The following is an 11796-nucleotide window of genomic DNA, read 5'->3' as shown; positions in this document are numbered from 1 at the left end:
CCTGAGCTGACACCAGCATGTGACACAAGTACAAAAAAATTCTTCAGACCCAAACACTTCTTGGATTACACCTTTCCCAGTCTGAACATGAACTCACAAGCCCCCACCCCCCTCAACGACTAGGATAACCTAGAAACAGATAGCATCAGTCCCACACCATTAAGGATCACTAATGGTCATTGTCAGTGGGCGGCGGCTGCGTGCAGATCAATGACAAATGTAAGATCTTTTTTCAGGTGCGTTGTTTGGTCTGGACTGTTCAGCAGCCCAGATGAGCAGGAGATTGGGCTTGACCAACCATTTCTGTGTTGCCAGACAACAGAGTGTCATCCACTCTGATGTGTAGTTAGAGTCCATGTATGGGTGATTGCTCAATACTAGTTTGGCCTGATTTGACTCTATTACAACATTTTGAAATCACACTCCAGCATCAGTATTATCCTGGATTCAGTACATTTCAGTGTCTCATGGTGTACAGATGCCATTACAAGAGACATTTCCACCCTGCTAAAAATACATATCTGGATGGCACGAGTACTAGTAAATTTGGTACTGAAAGTGGTCAAATTCAACGTACTGTCGAAAAACATGCCGTTTCTGTGTGGAAGTCAGTATTAGCCTTCAAATCCCAGCACTGGACCAACCCTGTAATAGGTAGAGCTCATCATACACTGCGCTACCGACTAATGACCTGCCACACACACTCAGTAAAACACTCATGGGTAGATAGGTACCATCTGTGTACATTGTAATTTCATCACTGCCACAACACCAAACTAGTAAATCTATGTACATTTTAGGTCTTCTGGCTGATTATACACTACTCACAAAAAGTTAGGGATATTCGGCTTTCGGGTGAAATTTCAGGATGAACCTAAAATGCATTATAACCTTTACAGGTGAACTTAATGTGACCTTCTGTAAACTTTTGAATGCACATGTCCAACTGTTCAATGTTTCAGTACTTTTTGCACAAGTTGCTGTTCTCTAACAAGGAGTTTAACGGCAAAATTCACATCAGGTGTTTGATGCTCCAGCTCATCGAGGTCGTATCATTAGGGAACGGCTGCTGGAGACTGGGGTACCTCAAATGGAGTGGCCTGCACTTTCTCAGACCTGAATCCCATAGAAAACCTATGGGATCAGCTGAGTCGCCGTGTAGAGGCTCGGAGCTCTGTACCCCAGAACCTCAATGTCCTGAGGGCCGCCCTTCAAGAAGAGTGGGATGCCATGCCTCAGCAGACAATAAGTCGACTTGTGAACAGCATGAGACGTCGTTGTCAAGCTGTAATTGATGCTCAAGGGCACATGACAAGTTATTGACACTGACATTTTTTGTTGTGGTATACCCACCACTGTTGTTGGCTTTTGTTTCAAGAAATTGTTTGAGATGAGGAAATCACCAGTGTATGCTTCTACTTAAATGCCCTACTTTCATGATATAATATCACTGTAGCGTGAACATTTTACATAAATTTCACCCGAAAGCCAAATATCCCTAACTTTTTGTGAGTAGTGTATTAATGCCTCAGGACTTTCAGGCTGTGCTTGACATTTCACTGCATCTCCTGAGTTGACCTTGGACTAAGCTTGGCTCCAAGAGACATTAAGCAGAGGAGGTATTATCAGGAAATGTAACAGGAATCACCACAGTCTTCCAAATATTGAAGAGCAGCTTTAAAAATCCATGAAACCTCAAGTTGGTCAAAATGTTTGTTGTCTTATTAATTGTATTGATTAATGGTAATGCAAAATGACAGGACAGGATCAGTTTTGACAGACTGACAGCAGACAAGAGCTGGTGACCATAAAAAGGTTTTATTGGTGTGAATGTACAGAGCTGTGCGGCGCTCCCTAGCGGTAGCGGTGCAGCTGCAGGGTGTTGCGTCTCCTCCAAGCTGCACGGCGGGAGCCTCCGATGGTCAGGTGGAACTTGTGGCCCTTGCCAAGGCCACGGCTCTTCTTTCCTGCGGACGTCAGGCCACGCATCTCTCTGTGCTTGTGCACAGCCTTTGTGATCCATTGGGTGTCTGGGTTGCGTCTGATGGCCTTGTGGAAGGTGTCGACCAGAACCACCTCAAAGAACTTGTAGGTGGAGTCCTCGCCCACCCAGTAGGAGTTCAGCACCCGCAGGCCTCCACAGTGACGGCCAGCACGCTCCTAGGAAAAACAAAAACAGAAGACTGAGCCATGGCAGACAGGTACAAAGATTTCAGTCATTCATTTCAACCTTATAGAGCAACTTCCGTGACAGCAACAAGTTAAAAATGGCACCTAACAACTTTGCACATCAAACAGCAGCAAGCAGAAACATGGTATGCAAGCTGCACACAACACTATTTACCAGCCTATCTGGTCTGTGCTGCTTTATGGACATCAACTGAAGGAAGACGGCCTAGCATCTCTGAGAGTGTTAACTTGCTGCTGATCGACCAGCAGTCAGTGTTTACTTCAGTCTTAACTGGTCACTTCCTGTGGGTGCAGTGACCACCTGACACTAGGTAAATAAAGGAAATCTACAGTTTTAGTGTGACAGAGTGCTAACTCTGTTGCAGCCCCACTTTGTGCCTTAGGCACACTGATGAATTCTTACATAAGTATCTTTCTAGGAGGCTTTAAAATGGTTTATCGCAATTACAATTTTAGACATTTAACAATTTTGTGCCTGATCTAATTAATAACACTGTTGTCAACCTTCATACACAGAACTGCAAAAACTAATGTCAGCCCAGTACTTTTCAGGTACAGCACTTTTTTGTGGATATTTTAAACTTGTAAGGTTAGTAGATATTAAAGACCAAATATTGCTAAAGTCTGCAACAGCTGCCTGACTGTCAGTGGAGCTCATTTATACTGCACAGCTGTGCTGACACTGATGATCTGTCCAAGGCCCTACCGAAACATCATGGTTCTTCCATGTATCTGTCCCCTTTAGAGAAGCTTACTGTGATAACTTAAAGGTTAAAGAAAAACACCTTGTTGATGTGAACCGTAATAGTAAAAGTAATGTTTGTGTGCAGAACATTTGGATCTCAGCTCCAAAGGAAGAATGTACCAGCCACCCTACGGACAAACAGAAGTTTGCATTCCAGATTAATTTGTTTCATTTTTGCAGTCAATGACGAAATCAAGGACAATTCAGTTTCTGACAATTTAGCCACAAATGGACATGTTTCCCGAAGGACTCAGATTTGTCATTTGCCAAACACCCCCCTACCCCCACCATTGTTGTTCAGTCAGGAAATCCTGGTGACCTCTTGCATGCTTCCATTTTAAGACTGCACATTTCCATTACAGAATTTTCCTCAGGTGGTAACTACAGAAGCCAGGAGAGGAAGTGATGTACACATTGAATTTGGGTGCTACATTTTAATACAAAAACTTTTCCTTTTAAAACCATTCATTTCAATAAATTGAGGCTTTAGTAGCATCTACAATAACAAAAAATAGGGGATCTTTAAGGCACATCAGAACTCTACATATCCAAGCAGGCTGTATTTTGCCAAAACTAAGTTTAGCACATTCAGTGTCATCTTTGAAAGGCATTCTTAATCCATTATCAGGCCAGCATCATTAGCTGATGAGTCCCATCTGATCATTACCAGTTTTGTGAAGCAAATCTGGCAGAGCATGAAAAATTGCCCCTGAACATGTGCTGGAGGCTGCAGTTTCAGACACTACTTAAAGCAGCAGACATTGTCAAACCAACTCCAAACACAGCATTGGAGCAGGTGCAAACAATTATGGCCGTTTTATTTCACCAGCATATTTTCAGTGCTTGACTGCATTAAATATTGCTGCATCTACATTGCTACATTTCAAAACCTGCTTAGTACACCGCACATGAAATAAACGCATCTGCTTAAGCAAAAAATTTGTGCCCATCTGTCCAAGAGCCTAGTCTGCACCTTAGATGCCAGGTGAACGCAATTAACTACCATAGACACCCTGCATCAGTCAGGCTCCTGAGGACCAGGACTGATGCTGTCAAACCTGATGACATTCAGGCCCGAGGTGCTGCTAGCTGATGGGTCTGCAGCTCTATTCCACTCTAAGTCAAAGCTGATATATTTTCAAGTACACCAAGTGTTGAGTGTGTTTTTTATGGTCATCAACTGTGTTCACGTCATGGCAATAATCCAGACAATGTATCTGAACAGGATCTAACATGGCAGGTTGGTTAGGAGTTAATGTCTGGGCAAAACAGGTTTGCCTTATACAGGGGGCACACATCCAAACAGCATGTGGCCAGGGTGTAGCATCTCAGTGTATTTACAGTTTAAACGTGACTTTAAAAAGTGTAATAGAAAGAAAATTGGTAATACATGGTCTAATTAGTTTCAACTGCAAATCAACACCAAATCTCTCCTAAATTATAAATGTGAACAGAAGGAACACAAACACCAAAATACTTTTTGTTCAGTTGTCTCTTTAGAAAAGAGTCCAGGTATCAGAGAAAACCCAAGTATCTCATGGCCCTTGGGCAGCAACTTGCAACTGTACAAATGCACGTACCTCAGCAGTGGACTGCAGGCTGCGAGCAAACTTGATCTGGTTGACACCATGGTGCACTGGTTTGCCATAGGTAGCACCCTTGGGCACAGGGCGCTTGCGGCCTCCACGGCGCACACGGACACGGTAGATGACGTAGCCTGTTTGAAATGATAAAATCACACGGTCAGCCAGTCTTTTCACACTAGGCTTCCAATTATGTATTATCTTAAGATGGCAAATAAAGGTAATCTGAATCTGAACTGATGTGGATTTCCCAATCCTGATGCTGCTCATATTTGTTGATTTAAGCTGTGGATAGCATGTGATAAACATTCAAATTTTCAGCACTATGGTGTGTCATGTACATCTAAACTGTGAAAACATTAAGTTTCAAACAACTGCAAAGACATCCCACGCTGGTTAGAAGTCATTGAGGCTAAAGCATTACTGTAGGAAAACAAAGCTTCCGACACTCACCCTGCTTGGCCTTGTAGCCCAGTCTGCGAGCCTTGTCGGGTCTGGTGGGGCGAGGAGCTCGGTGGAGACTGGACAACTGGCGGTACTGCCAGCAGCGGACACGGAGCAGGAAGCGCATCACATCGGACTGCTTCTTGCGCCACAACTCCTGCATATACTTATACGCTCCCATCTTGATTTATCTGAGGACGAGACAATCATCTTATGAGCTCAGGAACAAGGATGCAGCTTTCACATCTTGTCCAGCACGGGTTTGTAAACAAAGGATGTCATCTCTGCAGGCTGAACTGCTGCTAAAATACTGAAAGATATTGTAGCTGCTGACAAGCTGACCAGCAGGACTGACGGTGACTGACAGTTTAGGACAAGGATTTCCCACTGTGTGCCATGTGATGCAAGAGTCAGAGTTTTCTTCTCAACTAAACCACTACAGCAGCTCATTTCACTGTTTGTTACCTCTGTGCTTAAACGTGAAGCTTCATGACATCAACAGTTAAGTGTTTAGACTGACAACCTGCACTCTTGGGCCTCATCGCCACTTGGAAAACCCCACTGTGGTACAGTAGCTACCTTTCTCTATTGTCATTGCATCAAGTTACATCAATCAGCTGCTCATGTACCACACCGTGCTGTATACTTGGTTGTAAACATGTGCGCTGCAGGTAAACCAGAGGCTCCTCACTTCCCCTGCTTGTTTGGAAGCACACTGGAAATGTGGCTAGCATGCTAATGTTAGCTTAGTCAGCAGGAGTCGTAATTCATTCCATACTAACCAGCTAGCAATATGTTTCAATACAGAAATACATTCTAAGGCAGTAAGCCATACGTGTGTATACAGCGGTTTACTGTGCTAATGAGAACCACAGACACCGAGGCGCTAGCGGACACGTTAGCCCTCCCGCTCCGGTCAGCAGCACCAACCACTGCCGGCTGAGAGCCCCTCGGCGCCCCGTTAAACGAGCTTCTAATCTCCACCTCTGACCACAGTTTAGACTAATAACTACAGCCAAACACTAATTATCCACTTCTCTAACTGTATCTTTGACCACACGGGCAGATGAAACACCGTTAAGGCGGATTTTACTGGATTCTGATTTGTATAAATGTACAGGAATACTCGCTTACATGATGGCGTACCAGCCGGAAAGAGAGAGAGAAAGTACCCAGCATGCCTTAAGAGAATAAGAGTGACGTATTTCCTGTAGTCTGCTTATGGGAAATGTAGTACGACAGCGGTTGTTACTGCTTTGTTTTAGAACGCACTGTTATTCATCTGTCTGCAGTCATATAAAACAAACAACGGCAACACTAACCAAAATACTAACAGTAAAAAAAAAAAAAAAAAAAGACATGATAATTTTCTTCTTCTTCTTCTTCTTCTTCTTCTTCTTCTTCTTCTTCTTCTTCTTCTTCTTCTTCTTCTAATGATGATGATGTTGAAAATAATAATAATGACGCTGCCGCTGCTGATAACAGTAATCATTTAGTTATTATTATTCAGTCACATGAGCTCCTTTTGGAAACCCGTTTCCGCCAGTAAAAGAAAAAAATAAGGGATAAAAACAAGTAAAAATTGTAAGATTAAAAAGTCAAAATTATTAGATAAAAAGCCACACATGTAAGATAAAATGCACACGGACTCCAGTTGCGCTGTCTTCAAAGGTCTGTAGGTCTCATAAGTTTTAGTTTTTATCCCATAAATTTGACTTTTGTCTCATAATTATGACCTATTGTCATAATTTTGATATTTAAAATCTCATGAATAAGGCTTTTAATCTCATAGTTGTGACTTTTTAACAACTGCGACTTTTTATCTGATAATTTACATTTTTTAAATGTCACTATTCTAACTTTTTATCATCATTTAGACTTTTTTTTCAATCCCTTATTTTTTTTTCTTGTACTGGCGGAAGTAGGCTTCGCTAGCTCCTTGTGACGCATGCGCAGACAGACGGCCTCCTCCTGTCACAGTGCTCAGAGGAGAATGGCTTCTGCTGCTGTGATGCTGCTCTTGAAAACTTGATGTTCAGCTGCCCACCTCACTCACGTAAGGACTCTCTACTGTATATTTGGTCCAAACGTTCCGGTAACGGTAGTTTACCGGGACAACGGTGTTAGCTTTAGACTGTTAGCGCACCCGCATATATGCATTTATTAATACGCAAACTGACGTGCTAGCAAGCTAACGTTAGCTAACCATAACACTGGCTCGTAGCCGGCATCAGTGACTAAGTGTCTCGTAGCTGTTTTACCGTGGTTCTTGTCAGGGTCAGTGTTGCAGTCACTTTTATAACTCATGCCAGGTGACATGATGAAGTACACTACGTTTTCTCTCCGTGTGTGCAGGCTCACTATGGGGAAAGGCTGTAAGGTCGTGGTGTGCGGCCAGGCGTCAGTCGGGAAAACTGCCATCCTGGAGCAGCTGCTGTACGGCAGCCACACTGTCGGTAAGACGACCTCTGGATAGATGCATGCTGTGTTTCAAATGCAGTGCGATCTGGGTGTGAATATGACCTGTAGCTCAGCAGTGTGTGAGAGGCTGCCGTGTGGCTCCCAGCAAAATGATAAAAAGTTTGACTGTCATTGATTGATTTTTTATCATTTTTCAGTGGAAAAACTTCATGCATCATCAGCAGCTCCATTTGCATTCTAATTCAGTCTAATCCAATCCAATGCAACTGTTGTGCCATAAAGTTTCCTTTCCTGCTTCCTATAATGCGCAGTCACAGTAATAGAGGTGTTCATTCACTTTTATGTTTGGCATTGAGCTCATAGTTAGTGCTGCTGTTGGACTGGACTGTATTTTATTGACAGCTGTTTTATAAATAGGGAGGACAAAAAGTTATAAACACCTCACAATATGATGTAGTCCAGTACAAGAGCCCTGCAAACTACAACCTCAATAATAAACATAGAATTAAATTTACCCATTCTCCACAATGTCAACACAAACTGAACATTACAAATTCTAAACATTCTAAATTATATTGCAGTAAACCATTTAATAATTATATAGAGAGTTTTCTTGTATTTTTTAAAAAATATTGTTAGCTAATTTTTTCACTAATGTTCCAGTATTTTTTGCTTACTTATTCACCTTTTTCTCCATGTTTTTGAAAGAAATCAGGTGAATTTGCTCAGGCTCCAAAGGCTGCATTCAGATGCATTTCACAAGAATTTATCCACAAGAAATCTGTCATCAATTATATTATGTCAGTACATTATTATATTTTTTCTTGGAATTGTTTAAAATTTTTTTGGCAATTTTCAGGTAGTTTCTTTGCTAATTTTGTAGCTTTTTTAAGATAATGTTTAGGTTTTTTTTTTTGCTAATTTGCAAATGACCCTTTTCTTCATGTTTTTTTGTTATTGTATTAGATTATTATTATTTTTTCCTGTAATTGTCTAAAAACTTTTTGCTCATTTTCAGGTAATTGTTTTTCTAATTTTATAGCAGTTTTCTGTGCAGTTTTTTTTTTTTTTTTTAAGTAATGTTCACTAATTTTGTCACTAATTTGCAAATCACCTTTTTCTCCATGTTTTTGAAAGAGACAGAGTGAATTTGCTCAGGTTTCAAAAAGCTAAACAGTTGAACACAAACCAACATGTCTCTTTTTATAGCAGGGTTCCAAGTACAAACTCACTTCAAATTGAGGTCTGTGGTTTCATCAAAGTCAACTCGGGGGTCCAGAACATAACCAATTTGATAACCTCTGGACCATGAATGCCTTGCTTTAGCTGCAAGAAAATTCACATACAGTTAATCTCCTTTGATGCTGAAGCTCATTAAGGTACATTATGCTGCAGTTAGTAGCAGCTTCCCCTGCCACTGAATAGATGAGGTGGTTAATCTTGCCTTAAGGAGCCATAAACCATAAACATGTTTCTTGAGTCTGATTTCAGTGGTGTGTTTTGCTGTCTTATGATGGTCTACATCAATGGTGAGTGGAGGGTATACACAGGTATATCTCTTTTTCTGTTAAATTAGATTATACACGCCTATCACACAAAGAGCCACTGAAATATATAGGAGAGCATACCCACTTCCTCCTCAGTACTCTGCCCTGCCACTTAGTGTAGCCAGCTTATCAAATATCAGTGCAGCCCCAGTGGAAGTGCTGTGTCAGAGGCGAGAATACAGCTCTCAGGGCCACACAGGCACACAACATAAAATTGAGTGAACTTTTGTGAACTAGGTATCATTTATCTTTAATCAGATGTGTTGGGTGTTCGTCAGGTTCTGAATCCAGCGAGACCCAGGAGGATGTGTACGTGGCCTCGGTGGAAACCGACCGTGGTGTGAAGGAGCAGCTGAGGCTCTACGACACCAGGGGCCTCCATGATGGACTGGACCTCCCCAAGCACTACTACTCAGTGGCAGACGGCTTCGTGCTCGTCTACAGCGTGGACAGCTTGGAGTCCTTTAAGAAGGTGGACATTCTGAAGAAGGAAATTGATAAGTCCAGAGATAAAAAGGAGGTGCGTTTAATTCACATTGATTATCAGCAAACATGGAGGTTCCTGGAGGTGATTTTCAGACAGTTCACCTGTAAGTCGTCCAGTTTTCTTCCACCACAGTACACTGTCAAGGGCAGTTGTGAGCAGTGTGAACCAACAGAAGTAAGACTTGCTGAAAAGGGAGATCACACTCACAAAGTGTTGGGAGGACACAAAGGGGGAGATCTAAAGGCTACAGTTCCTGGTCTGAATGTTTTCATTTTTGCAGGGATGAGCATGTCTAACCAGTGTCATGAATTTTATTGTAGTTCCACAAGTTGAAATCTTGCTGAAATTGGAGCTGCAAAGTATATATTCTGAATTTATGGCTGAATCAGAGGATTGTTACAGTTCATTCATAAATGGTCCTAAGTCACATTTTAGGCATGTTTGCCAAAAAATTAGGCACCATTAAAATGTCATGACATTCTCTGTATAGGTAAAAGAGTGGCATGTATAGGGGCTAACTTACAACATGGCATCTATAATGTTCAGAGAGTGTCTTGTGTAGCTGACGTGTTTGTCCACTGTGTGTCAGGTCACCGTCATCGTGCTGGGGAACAAGACAGACCTGCGTGAGCGCCGTCAAGTCGACCAGGAGACGGCACAGCAGTGGGCACGAGGCGAGAAGGTCAAGCTGTGGGAAGTGAGCGTCACCGAAAGGAACTCCCTCATCGAGCCGTTCACCATGCTGACCAGCCGCCTCACCCAGCCGCAGAGCAAGTCCGCCTTCCCTCTGCCCGGACGCAAGAGCAAGGGTACCCCATCCAACGACATCTGACAGTCTGCAGACACCCTGAGCCCGCGCTCCCTCTCTTCCCTCATGCTGCGTTCATGTCATATGGGATCAACCACCGGAACAACTTTGGAAATGTTAACACCGTTCCAACCTAAAAGACGTCGACATGATCGAAGCTCCTGATCAGCTGTTTCCTCCTTTACGCAGTGAATCATTCCAGTTTATTTGAACCCAAGCCAAACATGTCAGTCACAAACTAAAAATCCAGTATTTCTGTCTTGCAAACGCACTTTAACAGTTCAAGACATTCTCACATGTCCACTTTGGTATTCTGTATCACTGACTGGTGTCACACAGCAGTGATTCAGCCTGAAGTCACTTTATGAAGGCTCTTGACATTTGAATCCTCCACACACAGTCTTTTACACTTGCTAGGGGCTTTATTAATGATGTTTTGAATGACCCACAGTATGGCCTTTGTCAGGAATTCATGAAGGTTGCAAGTGTAAAAGACAATTTACAGAAGCTCCTTTTTTTTCTTTTTGCTTTTGGAATCAGTTTCTGCTATACAGAATCTTTTCTTAACATCTCTCTTCCCTGGGAAAAAATCCTTTGGAGCACAGGAAGTGATGTGTTTTGGAGTCTCTCTTGCTGTGTTTGAAATAAACAGCTGGGTAGTTAACTTGAGCAACAACAGTCAACAAAGTCATCCCGCCCACACTCTGACTGGCAGGTGATCTCTGGGAGTGCAGAGCAGAGACGCCACAGCAACACGACCTTAGCACCAAAGATAGACTTTTACTTAAAAAAAAAAAAAAAAAAGTCTTGTAAGAGTTGTGATTGCAAAATGACATGAAAACTGCTCATTGCTCATTTACTCTACATTACACCATTCCTACAGTTTGAGGTTTAACGCCAAACTCCTGAGCTCCAAAGCTGAAAGCTGGCAGTATTTTCAACAGAAATCTGTCCCATATGACATGAATGGGCGTTATATTTCCCTGTCCTCATCTTTGTCCAGTCCATTTCAAGCACCTCCGAGTGCCATCTGAAGTGTGGTCTGGCAGCAATAATGCTCATGGTACTACCTTAACTTGTCCTGTACGATTTCATACCATTACATCTGGCATTAGTTGCACTCGTGTGTCTCATCTAGCCCATAGTCCTGTAGGCTGCTAGTTAAAACATGTAGCTCCAAGCCTATCTAACATTAAGAGTGGCAGTGTTAGAGAAGATATTTATTTTTTAACTAATTTATTTTTGTCACTTTAACAAACCGCATTCCTTGACTTTTTCAGAAGAAAATGGCAAAAATGTGAAGCACAAATTGTGCTGTTTATTGTCTTTTGTGTTTCAAGAGTAATAAAACTGAATGTACTGCTAGTAGAACAGAGTAGGAGGATCAAGACTTAATTTGACTCAGTTTACTGAAAAGGCAGTAAATTAATCACTCCTTAATTAAGCTTGGTCCATGTCTTATTCTCTGCTCTGTAATGTTTGTGATATATGCTAAGGTCTTAAGATGCACTGAATAAAATGAGGCTTCTTGATATTAAAGCACTCTTGTGACAACTTGCTTTGGATCTGTG

General features: G+C 42.1%; 2 protein-coding genes across 4 annotated transcripts; one reads left to right on the top strand and one right to left on the bottom strand.

Moving 5' to 3' along the window:
• Window positions 1–1799: 1799 nt before the first annotated feature.
• rpl15 (ribosomal protein L15) lies at window positions 1800–6190 on the bottom strand. The gene is made up of 4 exons (XM_030063377.1): window positions 6097–6190; window positions 4972–5153; window positions 4516–4652; window positions 1800–2160 (listed from the first exon to the last, which is right to left on the bottom strand). The coding sequence occupies exons 2-4, from the start codon at window positions 5141–5143 to the stop codon at window positions 1855–1857; spliced, it is 615 nt and encodes a 204-aa protein (XP_029919237.1). The 5' UTR covers window positions 5144–5153; window positions 6097–6190; the 3' UTR covers window positions 1800–1854.
• On the top strand, window positions 5184–11783 carry nkiras1 (NFKB inhibitor interacting Ras-like 1). 3 transcript variants are annotated; one of them, XM_030063375.1, is made up of 4 exons: window positions 5184–5528; window positions 7318–7418; window positions 9209–9450; window positions 10007–11783. In XM_030063375.1, the coding sequence occupies exons 2-4, from the start codon at window positions 7325–7327 to the stop codon at window positions 10247–10249; spliced, it is 579 nt and encodes a 192-aa protein (XP_029919235.1). In that variant the 5' UTR covers window positions 5184–5528; window positions 7318–7324; the 3' UTR covers window positions 10250–11783. The 3 variants fall into 3 exon arrangements, with proteins under 3 accessions (XP_029919235.1, XP_029919233.1, XP_029919234.1); XM_030063373.1 differs by having other exon boundaries at window positions 5200–5222; XM_030063374.1 differs by lacking the exon at window positions 5184–5528 and adding an exon at window positions 6888–7018.
• Window positions 11784–11796: the final 13 nt, after the last annotated feature.

Source organism: Myripristis murdjan, chromosome 11 (assembly GCF_902150065.1).
Source record: "Myripristis murdjan chromosome 11, fMyrMur1.1, whole genome shotgun sequence".
Taxonomy (NCBI): Eukaryota; Metazoa; Chordata; class Actinopteri; order Holocentriformes; family Holocentridae; genus Myripristis; species Myripristis murdjan.
The sequence above is the reverse complement of the archived record's forward strand: the minus strand, read 5'-3'. Positions and strand labels throughout refer to the sequence as shown.